This window comes from Nycticebus coucang, chromosome 17 (assembly GCF_027406575.1).
Source record: "Nycticebus coucang isolate mNycCou1 chromosome 17, mNycCou1.pri, whole genome shotgun sequence".
Lineage (NCBI taxonomy): Eukaryota > Metazoa > Chordata > Mammalia > Primates > Lorisidae > Nycticebus > Nycticebus coucang.
This window is the reverse complement of record NC_069796.1, coordinates 44,537,222-44,562,057: the sequence shown is the minus strand read 5'-3', so window position 1 is coordinate 44,562,057 and position 24,836 is coordinate 44,537,222. Positions and strand designations below refer to the sequence as shown.

The window sequence follows — 24,836 nt, the reverse complement described above, 5'->3', positions numbered from 1 at the left end:
ATATTTTTGTAGTATTATACTATATTTTTCTATTACTATACAAAAATGTTATACTATATTTTTATACTATTGTACAAAAGGTTTTGGCCTACTATAAATATTTTTGTAATAGTCTATAAGATCCTTGAATCTATTGATAAATCCTTATAGAGGGATAAGGACAATTGGCCTTATTTGGAAAGTTTTCACTCAACTTGGTTAATTATTAATGATTTACCAAATATCTATATTCTGTATGCATTCTAGGTACAATGAACTTAAAGATGAACCAGGTGAAGCTGTGCCTGTAAACTCTGGGGGAGCTCAGGGAAGGTCTGGAAAGAGAGATAATATGTGGCTATAGTGCAATGTGCTTTTCCTTCCCTATTTCAGATAAGAACCAATAACTTAGAAGTGGCAAGTATCCTACAATTTGCTCAGAATTCCTCTTCAGACAAAGAAAAATTTGGCTCAGCCTCTGTCCCTTATACTTTATGTATGAGATTTTGAGAAGTCATTTTTCATAATATTTATTTAGCATCAAAAGATAATATGCAGGTGAATCAATGATACACTCCAAACAGCATCCATAGACAACTCTATTTGCTTTTTCTGACTTTAAATGAATGCAGGCCCAATAGTAAAATTATATAGTCAATAAACCCGATACCTGACTCCTCTTGTCATGGCTCGACAGTATCCTTAAACTTCAATGAGCCAGAAAATACAATTACACAATTATTGCTCTCTCTGCCCAAGAGCAATAAAATTGATGTATGAAATGGTAAGGATTAGCTAAGATGACATAACCAGAGCCATAAAGCATCCGTGGTTAGTCCTAACTCTTTCTTACCAAAATTAACTGCTAACCCTCCCTATCCAGACTAATCCTTTATAAAAATCATATATGCGATATCAATTTTTTCCTTTGGGAAGTTTTCAAATTATCAATTGGTGAATACTTTATGCATGATAATAATCATGTTATATATATTTTCTTGGGTTTCTTTATGTTTTCATACTTTCATAGAGTTCTCAACTGCATTTTGAGACTGGGAAGGCATTAATTCTCCTATTTTTAAAATTAAATAATGGAGTCACAGAATAATTGAATGTGTTGCTCATGTCCATACAACTGATGAGTGTCATACTAGAGTTAGGTAGGACCCAGTTTTCAGACTATTGTATTTTTAGAGTGGTCACTAAAGTCATGGAATTTGTCCACAGAGCAGGTGGCCTGCTCTACCATTATCGATTGCAAATTTGTTCAAAGTAAATAACGATTCTAACTCTGTTTCCTCATTTATAAAATGGGGTTAATTATAAAATCTACTTCTCAGCATCATTGTGAGGATCTAGCAAGCCGATATTTGTAGTGTTTATTTAGTACTGTGACTATCACATAGTAAGAGCTCAAAAATGATTAGGTCTCACTAAAGACTAATTCCCAATGTAAATTACATACTGTGTTGTACTGTGGTCTGTATTATAAGTATGAAGAATTGGAACTTCAGCAAATGAAAAGCACAGTGAAACATCCCCATCTTAGAACTGCATTCACAGCATGCCATTCTCATTCACCCAGAGTGCTTTTCCCACCAGAGACTGCTCAGGAGGTCTGCTTCCTCTTTTCTGTACTCAAAGGTTTTGCTTTTCACACTTCTTTCAGCACAGCAGGCTCTGATGGTTTTTCAAAGGTTGCCATATTTACTTTTGACCCCAGGGAAAAAAGACAGCTAGGTATATCTGAGCATGCTTAAAATGTTGGCACCCTGAGAGTCAAATTGTCCTTTCTTTGTACTCCCACAACTTGTGAGCCCCACCCAACTGTTATTTAAAAGGCTTCACACATTTTTTGAGAAGAGTTGGGCTGTTGAGGAGCACGTGGTTGTATAGGAGGGAGAATGGGCAGCTGTGTCTGTTCACTTGCCCCTGCTCGTGGTTGGTAGAAAAGGACTAGAAATGATGGATTTTGTCATTTGACAAGGTGGGAAATATCTTCCGCAGGGTTCTGTTCTTCTTTGATGAGGTTTGTAATGACAGAGAAGTCAAGTTATCCAGATATTAGCTAAGCTTTTATAGTGCTTGGTGTGTGTTACATCCAAAGTTGAAATTAAAGAATGTTGGGGAAATTAGTTAGGAAGACTTCCTGGATGAACTGAGAAGAAAAGCCCTATATTCAGAAGAAAATTCATACCTTTTGGTCATTTTTTTCCCCTTTGATTCAATCTCCTTTAGTTGATTTATTCATTCATTTAGTCTTTCATTCAAATAATATTTGTTGAGGATGGGAACATAATGAGCAAAAGTAGATATAATACTTGCCTTTAAAAGGCTTTATAACTTAGTATAAGACATAAATATTAAAGAAATAATCACAAAACTTATTGTTATTAGCTATTAAATCCAAAAGTCCATAGTAAAAGACTCAAATGTCCATCAAGCAATTATAATAAATGTCAGGATAGTCTTATTTGTCTTACCTCTGATTGGAGAGCTTTGAACCCCCCATATCTGGATTACTTATATCTTTTTTCAAGTTTGGAAAGTTTTTTTGCTTTTTTTTTTTTTAAATAAGCTTTCTACCCCTCTTTATTTTTCTCTTTTTCTTTTTGGATTCTTACGACTGGACCATTTGCTCTGTTTTCTTATTAAGCATTTGATCTTTTGATGCTGTCCTGTAAGTTCCATAAGCTTTCTTCATTCTGTTTCATTCTTTTCTTTCTCCTTTAATTGTATATTTTCAAATAGCCCATCTTTGAGTTTACAGATTCTTTTTTCTGCTTGATCCATTCTGATGTTGATGCTATCTATTGGATTTTTCATTATGTTAATTGCATCATTCAGCTCAAGGATTTCTACTTGATTTTTAAAAATTATTTCAATTTCTCTGTTAATTTTTTTGTTCTAACCACTTGGAATTTGAAATTTCTCATTTCATTGAATTATTTTTCCATATTATTTTGAAGTATGCTGAGCTTCTGGGGAAGTTTTATTTTTTTATTTTAAAAACTGTAATGAATTTTATTACAGAAAATGAATAAAGCATTTTACAAATTTATTACTCAAAGGGGTATCTCTATTTGAGGAAATCAGGTGTTACACTCAGAGAGGTAAAATGTTATAGCTTGTACACCAAAATTAAAACATTAAATTAAAAAATGAAATGGTTACCAAGGTCATGCAGGTCAGGAGATCAAAGGTGAAGGGTCACACATTATTAAAAAGAAATCCAAAAGGATGGCTGCATCATGATCTCTCTGTGTTCCGACCATACCTCTCTTTTGGTAAACTCGAACATTTCAGCAGACATTCAAGCAGCTCTTTCAGTGAAAAGATTTTTACACGACTACTATTGCTGTTTCCATGATCATCTTCTATAGGAGGCACAGTGCTGAGAACACAGTAGGTGATAATTCTGCAGAATACACTTTGGGAAATGCTGTCCCTGTGTGTTTTGGGCAGCCATTTCCCTCTGCGCACCATAGTCCTCCTCATGACATGGACCAAGCGAGCCTCTCAGACTGCCAATACCCCCTGACAAATTATTTTAAATTCTTTTATTTATTTCTTTATTATTTTTATTGTTTGGATTGATTGAGGAGGGTACAAAGAATTAGTTTACACTGATTGCATTTGTTAGGTATAGTGCCTCTTATAATTGTGTCCTGCCCCCCAAAGGTGTGTCATACACAATGACCCACCACCCTCTCCCTCCTTCCTTGTCTCTGCTCTCCCCTTCCCCTCCCCTACCATGTACTAGATCATTAATTGTGCTCATATCAGAATTGAGTACATAGGATTCTTGCTTCTCCATTCTTGTGATGCTTTACTAAAAAGAATGTGTTCCACTTCCATCCAGGTTAATACAAAAGATGTAAAGTCTCCATTTTTTAAATGGCTAAATAGTATTCCATGGCGTACATATTCCACAGCTTGTTAATCCATTACTGGGTTGGTAGGCATTTAGATTGCTTCCACAGACTGTTTCCATTTTGGTGATTGTAAATTGAGCTGCGATAAACCAGTGCAAGTGTCCTTATGGTAAAAGGATTTTTTTCTTCTGTAGATGCCCAGTAATGGGATTGTATGATCAAATAGGAGTTCTAGTTTGAATTCTTCGAGGATTCTCCATACTTCCTTCCAAAAAGGTTGTATGAGTTTGCAGTCCCACCAACAGTGTAAAAGTGTTCCCTTCTCTCTACATCCATGCTAGTATTTGCAGCTTTGAGACTTTGTGATGTGGGCCATTCTCACTGGGGTTAAGTAATATCTCAGGGTAGTTTTGGTTTGCATTTCTCTGATGATTAGGGATGATGAGCACTTTTTCATATGTATGTTAGCCATTCATCTGGCTTCTTTAGAAAAGGTTCTATTCATGTCTCATGCCTAGGTGATATGTGGCACTGTTGACCTTTTTTTTTTTAATTATTTTGAGTTCTTTATAGATCCTAGTTATCAAGCTTTTATCTGATTCATAATATGCAAATGTATTTTCCCATTCTGAAGGTTGTCTATTTGCTTTGGTTTTTGTTTCCTTAGCTATACAAAAGCTTTTCAGTTTAATTAAGTCCCATTTGTTTATTTTTTGTTGTCGCAATTGCCATGGAAGTCTTCTTAATACAAATCTTTCCTGAGGCTGATATCTTCAAGGTTTTTTTCCACACTTTCTTTGAGGATTTTTATTGTTTCATGCCTTAGATGTAAATCTTTTATGCATCTTGAATCAATTTTTGTAAGTGGTGAGTGGTACATGTCCAGTTTCAGTCTTTTATATGTGGATGCCAGTTTTCCCAACACCATTTATTGAACAGGGATTCTTTTACCCTGTGTATGTTCTTATTTGTTTTATCAGAGATGAAGTGGCTGTAAGAGGTTAGTTTCATCTCCTGGTTTTCTATTTGGTTCCAAATGTCAATGTCTCTATTTTTGTGCCAACACCATGCTGTTTGTTCACTATGGCTTTATAATATAGCCAAAAGTTTGGTAGGGTGATACCCCCAGCTTTGTTTTTATTACTAAGAATAGCCTTGGCTATTTGGAGTTTCTTTTGGTTCTATACAAAATGAAGAATTATTTTTTCCAGTTCTTGAAAGTATGATGATGATATTTTAATGGGGATTGCATTGAATTTGTTGATTGCTTTGGGCAGTATAGACATTTTTGCAATGTTGATTCTTCCAGCCATGAGTATGATATGTTCTTCCATTTGCTAATATCCTCTGCTATTTTTTTCTTAGGGTTTCATAATTTTCTTTGTAGAGGTCTTTCACCTCTTTTGTGAGGTATATTCCTAGGTATTTCATTTTTTGTGAAGCTACTGTGAAGGATATTGTGTCATTGATTAGCTTCTCATCTTGGCTGCTATTGAAATACACAAAGGCTACTGATTTGTGGACATTGATTTTATATCCTGAGATGTTGCCATATTTTTTGATCACTTCCAGGAGTCTTGTGGGTGAGTCTTTGGGGTTCTTTATGTATAAGATCATATTGTTGGCAAAGAATGAGAGTTTGACCCCCTCTGAACCCATTTAGATGCCCTTTATTTTATTCTCTTGTCAGACTGTATTGGTTAGAACTTCCAGCATTATGCTGAATAGTAGTGGTGATAGAGAACAACTTTGCCTGGTTCCAGTTGTAAGTGGAAAATCTTTCAGTTTTACTTTATTTAGTATAATATTAGCTGTGGGTTTGTCATAGATGGCTTCAATCAGATTATGAAATGTGCCACCTAGGCCTATATACTAAAGTGTTCTAATTAGAGGATGCTGAAAAATATTAAATCCTTTTTCTACATTTATTGAGAGAATCATATGGACCTTGTTTTTGCTTCTGTTAATTTGGTGAATTATGTTTAATGGGCTTGTGTATGTTAAACTAGCCTTACACCCCTGGGATGAAACCTACTTGATTGGGATGAATGATTTTTTCAATGTGTAGCTGTAATCTATTGGCTAGGATTTTGTTGAGAATTTTTTCATCTATATTCATTAGTGAAATTGATCTGAAATTCTCCTTCTTAGTTGGGTCTTTTCCTGGTTTTGGTATCAGGGTGCTTTTTACATTGTAGAACATGTTGGGGAAGAATCCTTCCTTCTCAATTTTTTGGAATAATTTCTGCAGTATGGGTATAAGCTCTTCTTTGAAGGTTTGATAGAATTCTGGTGTGAAGCCATCTGGACTAGGGTTTTTTTGGTTGGTGTATTTTTTATTCTTTCTTCAGTCTCAGTTCTTTAAAAATGAATCTGTTCAAGAGATCTATTTCTTCTTGATTAAGTCTAGGGAGAGGGTGTGATTCCAGGTATTGATCCATTTTCTTCCCCTTGTCAAATTTCTGGGCATAGAGTTTGCTGTAGTACTCAGAAATGAGCTCTGTATCTCTGTGGCATCTGTTATTTTCTTTTTATCATTTCTGATTGAGGTTATTAGAGATTTTACTTTTCTTTTTTTAGTTAATCTGGCCAAAGGTTTATTGATTTTATTTATTTTTTTGAAGAACCAACTTTTTGTTTTGTTAATTTTCTGAATGATTCTTTTGTTTTCAATTTCAGTAATCTCTGATTAATTTTGGTTATTTCTTTTCTTCTGCTGGGGTTTGGGATTAGATTGTTCTTCTTTTTCCAATTTCCAATTTCCAGTTCCAAATTCAGGAACAGATGGTTCATGAGTTTGTTGAGATGTTCTCGTTCTGTTTTTTGAATGTAGGCAACTACTATAATAAATTTCCCTCTTAAGAAATAAATTTGCCTCTTAAGACTGCTTTTGCTGTCTTCTACAGGTTTTGGTAACTCGTGTCTTCCTTGCTGTTATGTTTGAGGAATTTAACAATTTCCTCTTTTATCTCTTCCTGTACTTAACTATCATTCAGCATAACATTGTTTAATTTCCATGTCTTTGTCTAAGGATGAAGGTTTTCATTGGAGTTGAATTCCACCTTTATTGCCTTGTGGTTTGAGAAGATACAAGGTATAATTTTTATTCTTTGAATTTTGCTGAGGTTTGATTTGTGTCCTAGAATGTGGTTGATTTTGGAGTACATACCATGGGCTGACAAGAAAAATGTAGATTTGGGATGGTGTGTTCTGTGTATGTCTATTAAATCCCATTTGTTCTAGGGTCACATTTAAGTTCTTTGTATCTTTGTTTAGTTTCTGTTTACAGGATCTGTCCAGTTCTGTCAGAGGGATATTAAAGTCCCCAACTATTATGGTGTTATGGGATATCATATTGCTCAGCTCCATCCAGGTCTGTTTCATAAATCTGGCAGCATTTAAGTTGGGTGCATAAATATTTAAAGATAAAATGTTTTCTTGTTGTGTTGTTCCTTTGACCAGTATAAAGTGTCCATCTTTATCTTTATTATTTTAAAACTCACAAGAATCTTTCAGGGGCTGATCTCACAGTGCCCTCTGACTTCAGTTCCCGTGGGGTGTGGGAGTCCTTTAGCCTGTCTCAAGAGTGGAGTTATGATCCTGGCAGGCAGAATTAAGATGGTGTACTTTAGGCCCTTGCTAAGACATTCTCATGACTTTCTCATAATGGCAGCCAGCCAGACCTTCTCAGTATGGCTTGCTTGCCAGCCAACAAACCTATGGCAAGTCCACTCCAACATCATTTAAATATGGTTGCTGTATACTGTTGAGTTTGCCCACTCTTCCAAGCTTTCCAGTCAATGTGCAGCTCCCCCCAACAACTATAAACATCCGAAAGGCGTCTTCCCATCCCAGACCTCTGTGAGTGGCCAGGTGATCTGAGACAGTCACAATCCATTGCCTAATTCATCAGATTTCCACCACTCTGTATCATATGCTGCATCTAGCTCACCACCTCTTCACTGTGTTCCCTGAGCTATGACTCTGGGTAAGGTCCTGGATCCAGGTGCAGCTGGGTTCTCTCTTTTTACCCACCCAGTCATTCTAGGAGAGCTCAGCTAAACAATCTTTCTGGTCTGCCATCTTGCTCTGGCCTCCTTATTTTAAATTCTTTGTTTGGCAATTCATAGATCTTTCTTTCTTTCTTTCTTTCTTTCTTTCTTTCTTTCTTTCTTTCTTTCTTTCTTTCTTTCTTTCTTTCTTTCTTTCTTTCTTTCTTTCTTTCTTTCTTTCTTTCTTTCTTTCTTTCTTTCTTTCTTTCTTTCTTTCTTTCTTTCTTTCTTTCTTTCTTTCTTTCTTTCTTTCTTTCTTTCTTTCTTTCTTTCTTTCTTTCTTTCTTTCTTTTCTTTCTTTCTTTCTTTCTTTCTTTCTTTCAGACAGAGTCTCATTATGTTGCATCACAGCTCACAGCAACATCAAACTTTTGGGCTTAAGAGATTCTCTTGCCTCAGCCTCCCAAGTAGCTGGGACTACAGGCGCCAGCCACAACACCCAGCTATTTTTTTGTTAGTTGTCATTGTTGTTTGGCAAGACCTGGGCTGGGTTCGAACCCACCAGCTCCAGTGTATGTGGCCAGCACCAAAACTGCTGAGCTACAGGTGCCAAGCCACATCTCCATTTCTTTAAGGTTAGTCACTGGCACCTTATTTCATCTGTTTGGTGATGTCATGTTTTCCTAATTATTCTAAATCCTGTGGCTATGTGTTGGTGTCCATGCATTTGCAGAAGCAAGCACTTACTCTAGTTCTTGCGAACTGGATTTGTCTGGGAATGCCCCTCCACACTAAACTTATCCAGAAAATTGAATCTGGCCAGCTGGCATTGTTCCTAAGCCCAGGACCATTGTGGCTTTTGTGGTGCTCAGAGTGCTCTAAGTTTGGGATGGACCACTGTGGCTGGCATAATCCTTGTCTGGAATGTCATTGCCACTGAGGCCAGTGTAGAGCTGTAGCATTTCTAAAGCTTGTGGCCACAGAGGCTGATACAGTGCTGGGGTATGTCTGAAGCCCACAGGTGCTGAGTTCTGCCTACTGCTAGGGTTAGTTGAAACTCAGGGCTGCTGTAGTCAGCTGACAGTGATGCAGACTGATGATCAAATCTGCCTCACAAGGGCTACAGGATCCTATCTAAAACATCTGGAGGCTTATTTTGTGGGTACAGTCCTGGAGTCAGGGGTTGTAGGGTCTTTCTGGTGCTGAGGCTTACTGAAGTGGCTGTGGTATTAGGGTCCAAGGGAAAGTCTTACACTCATTTCTCTGTCCTTCCCCCAACTGATTGCCTAGGGTAGGGGGAGGGCTGATGCAGGTAATGTAAATTTGTCTTTTCTACCCTCTTTAATGCATAATTTTGTTTATTTATTTTATTGATATATAATGTGATATATAGTGTGTTTTGGAGATACATATGTTACTGTATATGATGTGTAAGGATCACATAAGAGTAATTAAGATATTCATTACTTCAAACATTTGGTAATATCGCAATTATTGTCTTCTAGCTGTTTTAAAATATATAACTGCTTAACTATACTGTCAAACACTAAAATTTACTTCGTCTATCTAATTGTATTTTTGTACTCCTTAATGAACTGAATCTCTTTATTATTATTGTGCTATAAGTAGTTTCTGTGATCTCTCACTTGATATTTTTTAGCTCTTATGAAGGTATGTTTGTGCATGGATAGTTGTTCAAATTGATATTTCTGTGGAAAATAATCACTAGAGAGTCCTGTTCTGCCATCTTGTTTTACCTTCTCATCCATCAAATAATGAATGGACAAATAAAATATGTTATATCCAAACAGTAGAATATTATTCAGCAACAAGAAAGAATTCAGTACTGATACATGCTGCAACATGACTGAATCTTGAAAACATTATGCTAGGTGAAAGAAGCCAGACACAAAGGACCACATTTTGTATGATTCCAATAGCATAAAATGCCAAGAATAGGTAAATCCACAGAGAGAGAAAGCAGATTAATGGTTGCCAGGGCCTAGAAAGGTTGGGAAAAATGAGTGATGATGAATATGGGTTTCTTTGGGGTGGGGGTGGGTGTGATGAAAATCTTTTAAAACTAAATGTACTGATTATTGTAAATTTCTGTGCTGTATTCCCAAACCATTGCCTTGCATACTTTAAATGGTTGAAGTGAATAGTATGTGAATTATATTCTAATAAAGCTGTTATAGTTATAAAAAAGCATTAGAACATATAAGAAGGCAACCTGATCTATTTTACAGAGCCAGAGAAGGCTGCCCTGAGAAAGTGTTATCTAAGATGAATTCTTTTTTTTTTTTTTTTTTTTCTTTTTCTTTTTTTTTTTTTTATTGTTGGGGATTCATTGAGGGTACAATAAGCCAGTTACACTGATTACAATTGTTAGGTAAAGTCCCTCTTGCAATCATGTCTTGCCCCCATAAAGTGTGACACACACTAAGGCCCCACCCCCTCCCTCCATCCCTCTTTCTGCTTCCCCCCCATGACCTTAATTGTCATTAATTGTCCTCATATCAAAATTGAGTACATAGGATTCATGCTTCTCCATTCATGTGATGCTTTACTAAGAATAATGTCTTCCACTTCCATCCAGGTTAATACGAAGGATGTAAAGTCTCCATTTTTTTTAATGGCTGAATAGTATTCCATGGTATACATATACCACAGCTTGTTAATCCATTCCTGGGTTGGTGGGCATTTAGGCTGTTGCCACATTTTGGCGATTGTAAATTGAGCTGCAATAAACAGTCTAGTACAAGTGTCCTTATGATAAAAGGATTTCTTTCCTTCTGGGTAGATGCCCAGTAATGGGATTGCGGGATCGAATGGGAGGTCTAGGTTGAGTGCTTTGAGGTTTCTCCATACTTCCTTCCAGAAAGGTTGTACTAGTTTGCAGTCCCACCAGCAGTGTAAAAGTGTTCCCTTCTCTCCACATCCACGCCAGCATCTGCAGTTTTGAGATTTTGTGATATGGGCCATTCTCACTGGGGTTAGATGATATCTCAGGGATGTTTTGATTTGCATTTCTCTAATATATAGAGATGATGAACATTTTTTCATGTGTTTGTTAGCCATTCGTCTGTCGTCTTTAGAGAAAGTTCTATTCATGTCTCTTGCCCATTGATATAAGGGATTGTTGGCTTTTTTCATGTGGATTAATTTGAGTTCTCTATAGATCCTGGTTATCAAGCTTTTGTCTGATTGAAAATATGCAAATATCCTTTCCCATTGTGTGGGTTGTCTCTTTGCTTTGGTTATTGTCTCCTTAGCTGTACAAAAGCTTTTCAGTTTAATGAAGTCCCATTTGTTTATTTTTGTTGTTGTTGCAATTGCCATGGCAGTCCTCTTCATGAAGTCTTCCCCCAGGCCAATATCTTCCAGTGTTTTGCCTATGCTTTCTTTGAGGATTTTTATTGTTTCATGCCTTAAATTTAAGTCCTTTATCCATCTTGAATCAATTTTTGTGAGTGGGGAAAGGTGTGGGTCCAGTTTCAGTCTTTTACATGTAGACATCCAGTTCTCCCAACACCATTTATTGAATAGGGAGTTTTTCCCCCAAGGTAAGTTCTTGTTTGGTTTATCGAAGATTAGGTGGTTGTAAGATGTTAGTTTCATTTCTTGGTGTTCAATTTGATTCCAAGTGTCTATGTCTCTGTTTTTGTGCCAGTACCATGCTGTCTTGACCACTATGGCTTTGTAGTACAGACTAAAATCTGGTATGCTGATGCCCCCAGCTTTATTTTTGTTAGAAAGAACTGCCTTAGCTATACGGGGTTTTTTCTGGTTCCATACAAAACGCAGAATCATTTTTTCCAAATCTTGAAAGTACGATGTAGGTACTTTGATAGGAATGGCATTGAATAGGTAGATTGCTTTGGGAAGTATAGACATTTTAACAATGTTGATTTTTCCCATCCATGAGCATGGTATGTTCTTCCATTTGTTAATATCCTCTGCTATTTCCTTTCTGAGGAGTTCATAGTTTTCTTTATAGAGGTCCTTCACCTCCTTCGTTAGGTATATTCCTAGGTATTTCATTTTCTTTGAAACTATGGTGAAGGGAGTTGTGTCCTTAATTAGCTTCTCATCTTGACTGTTATTGGTGTATACAAAGGCTACTGACTTGTGGACATTGATTTTATATCCTGAAACATTACTGTATTTTTTGATGACTTCTAGGAGTCTTGTGGTTGAGTCTTTGGGGTTCTCTAAGTATAAGATCATGTCGTCAGCAAAGAGGGAGAGTTTGACCTCCTCTGCTCCCATTTGGATTCCCTTTATTTCCTTGTCTTGCCTAATTGTATTGGCTAGAACTTCCAGCACTATGTTGAATAGTAAAGGTGACAGAGGACAACCTTGTCTGGTTCCAGTTCTAAGAGAAAAAGCTTTCAGTTTAACTCCATTCAGTAAAATATTGGCTGTGGGTTTGTCATAGATAGCTTCAATCAGTTTTAGAAATGTGCCACCTATGCCTATACTCTTCAGTGTTCTAATTAGAAAAGGATGCTGGATTTTATCAAATGCTTTTTCTGCATCTATTGAGAGGATCATGTGATCTTTATTTTTGCCTCTGTTAATATGGTGGATAACGTTTATGGACTTGCGTATGTTAAACCAGCCTTGCATCCCTGGGATGAAGCCTACTTGATCATGATGAATGACTTTTTTGATGATAAGCTGTAATCTATTGGCTAGGATTTTGTTGAGAATTTTTCCATCTATATTCATGAGTGAGATTGGTCTGAAATTCTCCTTTTTGTTTGGGTCTTTTCCTGGTTTTGGTATCAGGGTGATGTTTGCTTCATAGAATGTGTTGGGGAAGATTCCTTCTTCCTCAATTTTTTGGAATAATTTCTGCAGTACAGGAATAAGCTCTTCCTTGAAGGTTTGATAGAATTCTGGAGTGAAGCCATCTGGACCAGGGCATTTTTTAGTTGGAAGCTTTTTTATTGTTTCTTTGATCTCAGTGCTTGAAATTGGTCTGTTCAGGAGGTCTATTTCTTCCTGGCTAAGTCTAGGGAGAGGATGTGATTCCAAATATTGATCCATTTCCTTCACATTGTCAAATTTCTGGGCATAGAGTTTCTGGTAGTATTCAGGGATGATCTCTTGTATCTCTGTGGGATCAGTTGTTATTTCCCCTTTATCATTTCTGATTGAGGTTACTAGAGATTTTACTTTTCTATTTCTAGTAAGTCTGGCCAATGGTTTATCTATTTTATTTATTTTTTCAAAAAACCAACTCCTTGTTTCATTAATTTTCTGAATGATTCTTTTGTTTTCAATTTCATTGATCTCTGATTTGATTTTGGATATTTCTTTTCTTCTACTGAGTTTAGGCTTAGATTGTTCTTCTTTTTCCAATTCCATAAGATCTCTTGTGAGACTGTTGATGTGGTCTCTTTCTGTTTTTCGAATGTAGGCATCTAAAGCGATGAATTTTCCTCTCAAAACTGCTTTTGCAGTATCCCACAGGTTTTGGTAGCTTGTGTCTTCATTGTTGTTATGCTCAAGGAAGTTAATGATTTCCTGTTTTATTTCTTCCTGCACCCATCTGTTATTCAACAGAAGATTGTTTAATTTCCATGCCTTTGGGTGGGGTCGAGCATTTCTGTTAGAGTTGAGTTCCACCTTTAGTGCCTTATGGTCTGAAAAGATACAAGGTAAAATTTCAATTCTTTTGATTCTGTTGATATTTGTTTTGTGTCCCAGGATATGATCAATTTTGGAGAATGTTCCATGGGGTGATGAGAAGAATGTATATTCTTTATCTTTGGGGTGGAGTGTTCTATATGCGTCTATCAAGCATAGTTGTTCTAGGGTCTCATTTAAATCTCTTATATCTTTGTTTAATTTCTGTTTAGAGGATCTGTCCAACTCTGTAAGAGGTGTGTTAAAGTCCCCTGTTATGATGGTATTATCAGATATCATATTGCTCAGACTGAGTAAGGTCTGCTTCAAGAATCTGGGAGCATTTAAATTGGGTGCATAAATATTTAGAATTGAAATGTCTTCTTGTTGTAGTTTTCCCTTGACCAATATAAAGTGACCATCTTTGTCTTTTTTGACTTTAGTTGCTTTAAATCCACATGTATCTGAAAATAAGATTGCAACTCCTCTTTTCTTCTGAATTCCATTTGCCTGAAAAATTGTCTTCCATCCCTTGACTCGGAGCTTTAATTTGTCTTTTGAAGCCAGGTGTGTTTCTTGCAGACAGCAAATGGATGGCTTGTGTTTTTTAATCCAGTCAGCCAATCTATGTCTCTTCAGTGGGGAATTCAAGCCATTAACATTTATGGAGATAATTGATAAGTGTGGTAGTATTCTATTCGTCTTATTTGGTGAGAGTCCATTGCTTAGTTTTATCTTTTGCATCAGTGTGGAGGTTAGGCTCTGTCCTTTAATTTCTGAGTTCTTACTTTGCTGCTGATCCATTGTGGTGGTCAGTGTGCAGAACAGGTTGAAGTATTTCCTGTAGAGCTGGTCTTGTTGTGGCGAATTTCCTCAATGTTTGTATATCCATAAATGATTTGATTTCTCCATCAATTTTGAAGCTTAGCTTAGAAGGGTACAGAATTCTGGGCTGAAAATTGTTCTGTTTAAGTAGATTAAAGGTAGATGACCATTGTCTTCTTGCTTGGAAAGTTTCATTAGAGAAGTCTGCGGTCACTCTGATGGATTTGCCCCTGTAGGTCAACTGGCGCTTACTCCTGGCAGCTTGCAGAATCTTTTCTTTTGTCTTGACTTTGGACAGGTTCATCACAATGTGTCTTGGAGAAGCTCGGTTAGAGTTGAGGCGACCTGGGGTCCGATATCCCTCTGAAAGCAGTGTGTCAGAATCTTTGGTGATGTTTGGGAAATTTTCTTTTATAATATTCTCTAGTATGGCTTCCATTCCTCTGGGGCATTCTTCTTCCCCTTCTGGAATTCCTATAACTCGTATGTTGGAACGCTTCATAAAGTCCCATAATTCTGATAGTGAACGTTCTGCTTTCTCTCTCTTCTTTTCTGCCTCTTTTACTATCTGAGTTATCTCAAAAACTTTGTCTTCTACCTCTGAAATTCTTTCTTCTGCATGGTCTAACCTGTTGCTGATACTTTCCATTGCATCTTTAAGTTCCCTGATTGACTGTTTCATTTCCTTCAGCTCTGCTATATCCTTTTTATATTCTTCATATCGTTCATCTCTGATTTGATTCTGTTTTTGGATTTCCTTTTGGTTATTTTCCACTTTATTAGCAGTTTCCTTCATTGTTTCCATCATTTCTTTCATTGTTTTCAACATGTGTATTCTAAATTCCCTTTCTGTCATTCCTAACATTTCTGTATAGGTGGAATCCTCTGCAGTAGCTACCTCATGGTCCCTTGGCGGGGTTGTTCTGGACTGGTTCTTCATGTTGCCTGGAGTTTTCTGCTGATTCTTCCTCATGAGTGATTTCTTTTATCTGTTTCCTTGCCCTAATTTTCCTTTCACTTCCTCTTGCTCTTTAAGATCTTGTGCCTGTGGAAGTTGTGGGCGGGTTTAGACGGATTGAACACACGCGACCACTTGCCGGTTTTCCACTGTTTTAGTCCTCCTCTTGGGGTCCAGAAGTCTCTTGCTGACTCCCTGTAGCCTCATAGGAGTGATGATAGGCAGTTCCCACCAGCCAGAGATGCCTGGAGTCCTATCTCCCCCGACTCACGGTGCCCAGATGCAAGGAAGCTGTTACGCGGCTGCCATCTTGCTCCGCCTCCTCCTAAGATGAATTCTTAAAGGCAGGTAGGAGTCATCTAGAGATTGGGAGGATAAGGGAAAAGTGTTAACAGTGTAAGAGGGTCTGTAGAACATAAGAAGAGGACAGAAAAGGCCAGTGCAGCTAGAGCTTTGAGAGCAAGGAGCAGAATGATGCAAGTTAAGCTGGGAAGGCCAAAGGACGACTACTTTCTGTGGAAAGATTCTGTTCCAGTTGCAATATATGTGTCATTACATCCATACAAATTATATCTAATGTAATCTTTCCCATGATCCTTAAAAGTAACAACAGTTTTAGTGAGGAACCAATAGTGTGGAGCTTTACAGATGATGTTCAAATTATTTTTCTTGGTCTTTAGAGAAATTGGAGAGCAGTGAAGAGAACACTACAGAAAGCTCTGTTTGCATGCCAGTTTCTTCCACCCATCATCTGTTAATTTTTGTAGAGTCACTGGATGGACAGCATGAAGAAATGGAACTATTTAGAAAGCCTATCACAGTGTTTTGCACAAAACTTGAGAACTGTTTGTCAAATGCATGAATCAGCTCCTTCATTCAATCAACTTTAAATAAATTAGCTGTCTCCAATGGGACAGATCGTTGAGTCTCTCAGGTATCACCTGTGCATGTCAGGTTGATGAGAAGAGACTTGTATCATTTTACTTTATTGATCTGGATACTTGATCTGGTAGTGAACTACTGCAGGAGTTCTGGGTATGGGTGTTAGAGTCAGACGGACTCTCCCTTGGATTATGGGCTAAGCATTTGTCCTGAGCCAAGCCTGATGAGTCAGCAGCAGAAAAGAGCCCAAGGGCTGGCTAAGAGCATCACTAGTGGAGGGTTTCATAACATTTCCTGTTACTTAGAGGCCTTACTAATTAATTAAGCATGAGATGCATCATATAACTCATTACCAGTACAATCAGACCTTTGTATCCATGGCTTTTACTTCCATGAATTTAACCATCTGAGGATGAAAAACATTTGGGGAAAAAAGGATGGTTACATCTGTACTGAACCTGTCCAGACTTTTTTTTTCTTATCATTATTCCAAACAATACAGTAAGACAGTACAGCTATGTTTACATAGCATTTCAATTATATTAGGCATTATAAGTTACCTAGAGATAATTAAAATATACTGGAGGATGTGTGTAGGTTATGTCCAAATGCTACTTCATTTTTGTAAGAGACTTGAGCAGGGAGTCCTGATACCAATCCTCTGTGGATACCAAGGGGTGACTGCATGATGGTAAAGAGAACTGGAAGTGATGGAGAAGGTGCTCAGTTGAGAACAAAAGTCAGTGGAGATCCCACGGCATAAGTTTAAAGAACTGATTGTTGGTGAGGGCAGCTTCCAGCTCACACTGCTGAGAGGACTCATTTTAGCAGTACTGTGCTACCACCTCAGAGGTGGCAGCAAAGTAGAGGGTTATGTTTGGGGGGTATATTAATTTTCTAGCTGCCATAACAAATTACCACAAACGTTGTGGCTTAAAGCAACACACATTTATTATCTTATGGTTATGGAGGTCAAAAGTCTAACATGAGTCTCATTGGGATTAAAATCAAGTTATCAGCAACCCTGAATATGTTTCTGGAGGCTCCAGGGAGAGTCCATTTTCTTGCCTTTTCTGCTTCTAGAGACTGCCTGCATTTCTGGGCTCATTGCCAGTTTTTTACATCTTCAACACTAGCAAAGTTGGGCTGAGTTCTTCCCCAGAGCAGTAATCTTTCTGTTTCTCTTTTCTGATCCCCTATGCTATTGTTATATTCCCTGTGACTGCATTGGGCTCCCTCAGATTATGATAATCTTCCCACTTTAAGGTCATCCGATTAACAACCTTAATTCCATCTGTGCTCTTAATTCTGCCTTGCCATGTAACATCACATAACAAATTCAATATTCCCGTGGATAAGACAGAGACATTTTTTGCCTGCTACTGAGGGAATGAAGACCTTATGGAATGGTAATCATATCTACCCTCCCCTCTTGTCTTGGAGATAAGGTCATACTACTTTTCTAAAAGATTGAGGGCACCTGAAACATTGATTTCTCCAATTATTTCAGGGTTGTTTATTATCTTCTCTGTGCATGTTGCCAGGAGACTGGAAGGATAGAGTACTTGAGGCTGTTGGAATGTGGAGAAAGGGGTATTGGGGAGATGGTGGAGTGATACAGACAATTATATATATATAATGAAGGGTAAGCGGGCAGCCCCTGTTCTCACTATCTGGTACGAAGACTATGTGAATTTCCCTTGGGTTGAGTTAGGGGCCTCATAATATAGCCTGCTACACCCTTTCTATCCCCTTGTCTAAGGGCGGATAGCTTGTGCTATTAATACATGAACAGCAAAAGGTTGTGCTGGTACTGGAGTGAGAGGTTGAATGGGTCTCTCATGCGGGAGTAATAATTGCACACCCGAGGGGTTGACTTCCAGATAGCCTCAGAAAAGATGGTGGGGTGGGAAAACCCCACTCAGAGGGATTATACTGGAGATAAGATCTGCTTTCCACCCCATACCAGACAGCATAGGCCCCAGAAAGGAGGCAAGTGCATGATGGACCACACTCTTCTCTGCCAAACTGAAAACGCCGTGAATGTTTATTTAGCACTGGGAATGGTAATGGGGGAGTAGAGGGCTTTGGTAGATCACAGTCAGTAGCAGTTATTGCAAAAATAAAATCATTTGATGTTTGAACGCAATCCAAAGAGGAGACTTCTCATAGTTAAAATAACAGTGACAATGATAGTTAACGCTTATTCAGCAATCAGATGCTATACATTGAGTGCTTTTTATGTATTAATTCAGTTAATCCTCAAAAATTCCTATGATTTAGGATTATATCCATTTTACAGTTGAGTAATGTAAGGCACAAGGAGAATAAGTAATATATCTATTACATATAGATGTAAGGGGTAGAACTAGGATTTAACCTGGAAAATGAGGCTTAAATATTAATGGTTTCAAAGAACTAACTTTTTAAAAACATCTGAGTACATTTATGGGTGAGTAGCATAAAAAGGCTTTCTGTAATCACTAGGATTCTGCTCTGCCATTTTGATTCATTCATTCAACTATGATTCTTAATACTGACTAAGAGCCCAGCATGTTCAAGGAACAGCTGGAGTGAGGAAGCAAGAGAGAGAATTGCGGGAGCTGAAGCAAGAGAGGCAATGGGCCAGCTTATGCAATGTCTTGGAGTTTTTGCAAGGACTTCAATTTCACTCTCAATAAGATGAGGAACCTTGGAAAGGTATTTATCAAAAAAATGATGTGACTTGACTTATGTTTCAAAATATTTAATCTGGGATTTGGTTTTAAAATGGGCCAGGAGCATGGGAAGACCAAAACAGAAACATCGCCAGCCAGGAGATGTCGTAAGAGTCCATGAAAGAGGTAGTGACAGCAGAGGAGGGGTGAGATATGGATTCATTCTGGATCTATTTGGAAGGTAGAGCTAATTTATGGATTGGTCTGAGATCTGAGATAGAAGAATAAAATTACTGCTAATTCTAAGGATTACTTACAATTTGAAGCTCATCTCATCAGCACCAGAGCCCTTAATAGTTGAGGCTGTGCCCCTTATTATAATGCTTGTGAACTGTAGTTTCATTGTGTTAAAAAATATACAAGTGCAAATTTTTTGATAAGGGAGAGGGCAGAGATAAAGTATAAGCGATTAACAATAGCTTTGTGAAAACATCCCATAGGAGTATGCTCATCATAGTGGGAAAATGATGAAAACCTGTGCTTTAGAGACCTGTTATATGTTGAGATGTGTCCTCTAAGAAAAGATATATTTGGGTCCTAGCCCCCTGTATCCTAGACTATGACAGAGGTAATTAAGTTAAAATGAGCTCATTAGGGTGAACCCTAATCAGTATGACTGGTGTACTTATAAAAAGAATAAAAAATGGTTATAGATGTGCACACAGGGGAGACACTGCATGAATTATAAAAGCAGAGATCTGGGTGATGATTCTGCAGGGCAAGAAATGACAAAATAAACCACTGGAAGTGAGGACAGAGGCCTCCAGATATCTCTCACAGACCCCAGAAGGAATCCACCCTGTGAACACCTTGATTATGGACTCCTAGCCTCCAGAACTTTGAGATGATAAATTTATGTTCTTAAAGCCACCAGGTTGTTGTGCTCTATAATGGCAGCCCTAGAAAACTAATGCAAGGTCTCTGAGTGAAGACTTTCAAAAATCATAATTGACTATGATAGAGAACTGCAGAAACACTGGGAGCCACCCATGACCAGACACTGAAACAAATGCTGAGCTGTCTGCTGATGGCCAAGCAGGTACGTCACCACAGCACTGTACCCAGTGTCAGGCACACAGTTCAAATCCTCAATAAATGTTTGTTGCCTGACAGAATGTCTAGTGTATGTAACACCTAATATGTCATAGGTACTCAACAAACACTGCTTTCTTTCCCCATTGATGTGGGCACTAAAAACTTTTGCAAACTGCAACAGGAATTAGATATCTTTCAGAGGAAACCAGCTGTGCCAGTGTCAACACAGCCGGATGTTGTTGCCAAGGGGCCTCTGGTCTCTCACGCCATATCACTGTGTCAAGATGCTGTAATCCAGGTTATGTGTGTTAGTAGTGTTTAGCAAGTCAGAACCCAAGTCTCCACCTTCGTGGACCATGATAATGAGAAAAATAGAGAATGTAGTTATGCAAAGTGAAAATTGTAGCAACATTACAGTTCTTTAAAAATAATTAAAGGCTAGAAATACCTGGATGTGTTTTAAGTTGAGAATTTCTCTCTAGCAAAACCATGTTTTCTTCTGACCTCCAATCATACGTCCTTCTTCATTAACTCATCTGTAACAATGAGATAAACATTTTAACCACTATCATTTGTTGGCCTGTCTCTAAATTATTTTAAACTTTATTTTACAAAGTTCCATTGCTTAGATGCAAACTGTTCCTGACAGTTTTTCAGTCTTCTTTTCATCACTCAATGGCTCATAACTGGTGAGGATGCTGTTTGATGTTTGAGGTGATGATGTAATTGATAACCTTTGTAAAAATCTTTACAGTGTTTCTTTGAAACAGCATGAAGGAAGCATGCAAATGGGAATCGTTCCAAGCAGCAGTAGAGCAGAAGGAGCAGACGGCCATGCTTCTCTATGACAGCAGCAATAAAATAGAGTGCTGATTCCGGTAGGCTGAATAAATCTTTGGTCTGCGGTGGTAGTGGGGTGGCCGGCTCAGTGTGTAACAGCCTGTCCCAGGTTTTCCCAGTGATGTGATGCCTCTTCTTTGAGACTAATATCATGCTAGCACACAGGCAATGATTGGCTGCCCAAGTTGTTCATAAATAAAAGCAGCTGGCTGCACCAAAAGTCTAAGTAGCTAAAGTTTCATCATTATTTACGGGGCAGACCAAGGGGAGGAAGAAGGCTCTGAAAGTGCAATAGCAAGCACCATCCTTCCCCTGAGAAAATAGCTGGCTTGGTGGGGGGTGGGGGGCGGGGAAGCGGAGCCTGAAAGAGAAAAGAAGTACATGTCACATTTATTTTCATGTCATCATCTACTTAATCTTGTAGGTGGTAAATAATATAAAATTATTATCATAATGCAGACCTTGCAGTTTTCTTCTGAAGTAAAGCTTATCCATTATGTTGCTGGTCTAAATGGTTGGTTGGTTTAGAAAAAGGCTTCTTATTGACTTTGGTCATTGAGAATAAGTATGGATAACCACATACTGAACATTTTTTAATCTTAATTCCACTGGCAGGGATAATAATTGATATATGATAGCTGGCTTGCAATGGACCGTGCCATTTTAGGAGGACAGGGGGAGCATTCTGTGGACATGGATTCCATGTGGAGGGGTCTCCAGGGTGCACATGGCCTTTCTCTCTCTCCATCTTTCACCCTTTCCCAGGGGATCGAAGCATGCATGGCTCAACTCTTTCCTTTCTGTCTTTGGAGGAGCTCTGCCAGCAGGAGGCATCCCTTCTGTGTTTCTCCTTTCTACCATAAGTATTATAAGAGCAGACTTCTGGGGGAGGCTCAGTATTATCCAGAATTATCAGCAGCAATCACTAAGTCAGTCGATCTAATGAGGAGCTAAGGGATCAGTGAGTCCAATTGTCTTGGAAACTTAGTAATTTCTTTACTCTCAGGTTTATCGGTAACAAAGTTGATATTTTACTCTTCCTTGGCTTGACTTCTGTGATTATCTCTCAAATGACTCTGGATTGTGGTAGAGGAAATAAAGAGATTTTACTTATTGTTATTTATTGTCATCATTATTAAAACCCCAACATTATACATGAAAACGGTACATATATACATGCTCTGGCCATAGAAGAATAAAGTCTTAGAAGAAATTCTTTTATTTATTAAAACTATATTTGCTGTAAATAATACATGTTCATGGTAGAAAAATCAGAAAACATAGATCAGCAAAATAAATAGAAAAAGAAACTCATTCATAATCCCACCACTCAGATATTTTTTAACTTCTTTCAGTACGTTTATCGATTACTCTTCTTTTTATATCTTCTCTTCTACCTCTCTGTCCTTTTTAGAACTTTTCCTTTCTTTTCCTCTTCCTTTTTCACTTTTGTGCTGTTTTTGCTCTTGTTTCCCTGAAGAGCATATGAATGGAACAGGCAGATGCTGGTGTTGGGGGCCTTCTCACTGTGTTTTAGTCTAAGCCCTGGGTTAACTGTTATTTCTGATGGAGTCACAACAGTGGACGTGTAGCTTACCAGGCACAAAATAAGTGAGAAAGGTAGATGTGTTTTAGTCAGTACAGCATTCCGGCTATGTCGGTTATACAGTCTTCTGTATCCCATAGTCTCTAGCCCCTTATTTCTCTCCGGTTGACCTGGGCTTGGTAGGGATACTGGGGCTAAGTGGCTGTTGGTATCACCATTGCCAGGAGAGTTGTGAGGCTTACTGACTTGGGTTGTGTAGTAGAAGTCTTTCTTACTTTAATCACCCAGTTTTCATTCTCACAGTTTCTTCTTCTCACAGTACCTGGATTCCTCCTGGAGGAATAATCTGCTCTTTGTTCTTTTTTTTTTAATTGTTTATTTTTTTGAGACAGTCTTACTCTGTTGCCAAGGTTAGAGTATCATGGTGCCAGCCCAGCTCACAGCAACCTCAGACTCCTGGGTAAAAGGGTTCCTCCTCCCAGAGCCTCCCGCGTAGCTGAGACAACAGGTGCCCACCACGACACCCAGCTAATTTTTCTATTTTTAATAGAGGCAGGGTCTTTCTCTTGCTTAAGCAGGTCTTGAACTTCTGAGCTCAAGGGATCCATCTGGCCCAGTCTCCCAGAGTGTTAGGATTATAGGCATGTACCATCACACGCAGCCTGCTCCTTATTCTTTAACCATATACTCTCCAAAGCTCTAAAAGTGGCCATCTGATTAATCCACATGCATTCCGAGCATTTTATTCCCCTAGACAGAGTGATTGTTTCAGGAATGAACATGTGGTTCTGTGAGAACCAGTAAGACTTGATAGAAATGTTTGCTTAGACTTCCACCTCTTAGCATGTAGGCCTGGAGAACTGCTGTCAATCATTTTGCCACAGTGAGGAGCCTACGAATGAGGTATGTGAACCGGCTGCGTTGAGGATGACATCATTTGAAACCCTGAATCCGGGCAAACAGATTTACTCCTGGAGTTTTCAGTTAAGTGACCCAGTAAATTTCTATTTTTGCTTGAAACATTTATTTTTGTCTCTTAAAACCAAAAAGATCCTAACAAAGCCTGCATGAGCTGGAGAGTTGATGCATAGGCCAACTGACTAGAAGTGACCAAGCTTTTTGGCTGACGGCTGCCTTCATTACTAATTTAGCAACTGTCTGCAGTACACGGGAGGTTAAATACATCTTTTCTTAAGGCTTGGCTTACGAGATTTACACCTGAATTGGATGAAAATATAATATTTAGCTATTCAACCTGGCAGCAGAGACACTTGGTTTGATGCAGCAAGCAGTGCCAATGTCAGAATTAATATAATGGTTCCATGTCAAAACAATAACAGGGCAAATCACCTGGAAGGGCAATTCAATCACTGAGGCCTGATCGCCACTGGCAAAGGGAGCATTGAGACACCTGCCTTCCTTTTCTAGACACAGATTTGGGTGAAGCCAAGGTGCCAAGCAATTTAGGTTTAGAAAATCGCTTTGGGAAATCACTGCTGCCTAAATGGAAAAAATACCTTAGGCTGGTTTTCTAAGAGGTAATGGAAGCATCCTGAAGCTTTTAGATACTGGAGATAAAGGAAATGAAGGCCTTTTTTTGTGAAAAAGCTGTGAGCTCACTCTAGAAGAGGGGACTTTTAAAATGTATTTCTTACATCAATTTGAATATTTATTCTATGTATTCCAAGTACTGGCACTGGGGTTTAACAGTGGTCTGTACAGATATGACTGTGTCCAGGAGGGAGGCAGACAACAGCCATGTAAATGGTGAGTAAAATAATAATAAACAATATAGCTAAAATTCAAAACAGGTTTCTGAGTTAGAGTTATAAGGAGAGAGGTCTGCTTTGATCGAAGGCCTCCCTGATGGGGGGACACAGAAACTGAGAGCTAGAGAGGAACCAGCTGTGCTGAGAGTTGAGGACAAGCATCTGAGCCAGAGGGAAGGCTGGTGGGACATTCAAGGGCTGAAGGAAAACCACAGTGTTGGAGCACAGTGACAGAAGGAGAGCGCTGTACACTCCTGAGGTTATAGGAGTGTCAGGGGCCCCATCAATCAGGTGTGTGATGACTGTAGAGAGGAGTTTGAATTCCACTCTAACAACAATGGGAAGCCCTGGGACATTTGCTGATCCTCGATGCTTTTTAGTGCTCTGAGAGAAAATGGGTAATATGCAGGGGCAGGTAAACCAATGCTTCTCTCTAATGGCTTTTGCTTGTAAGTGACATCTCAACTTTGGGTGTCTAATTGTTTCCAAAGTGAATCATATTTTTAAACTAACAGTAGACCATGCTTTTATTCTTTTTTGTTTTTTCAGTTTTCTTTTGGAATAATAATTTATATACTTAAAGTGCACAACATGATGTTTTGATATACATGTACATAGTGAAACGATTAGTACAGTGAAGCAAATTAATATATTCACCTCCTCACATAGCTTATTTTCTTTCTTTTTCCTTTTTCTTTTTCTAGTGAGAGCACTTGAAAACGACTCTTTTAGAAAATTTCCTATATACTTTACAGTGTTACTAACACTTGTGGTTCTCATG

General features: G+C 38.3%; 1 protein-coding gene across 1 annotated transcript; it reads right to left on the bottom strand.

The window, feature by feature from the left end:
* Positions 1 to 3,228: 3,228 nt before the first annotated feature.
* LOC128568528 (calmodulin-binding transcription activator 1-like) lies at positions 3,229 to 3,465 on the bottom strand. The gene has a single exon (XM_053566206.1). The coding sequence runs from the start codon at positions 3,463 to 3,465 to the stop codon at positions 3,229 to 3,231; it is 237 nt and encodes a 78-aa protein (XP_053422181.1).
* Positions 3,466 to 24,836: the final 21,371 nt, after the last annotated feature.

Bases quoted from the DNA above. Each gene is read 5' to 3' on its own strand.
- LOC128568528 (XM_053566206.1), bottom strand. From the start codon at position 3,465: ATGGTGCGCAGAGGGAAATGGCTGCCCAAAACACACAGGGACAGCATT.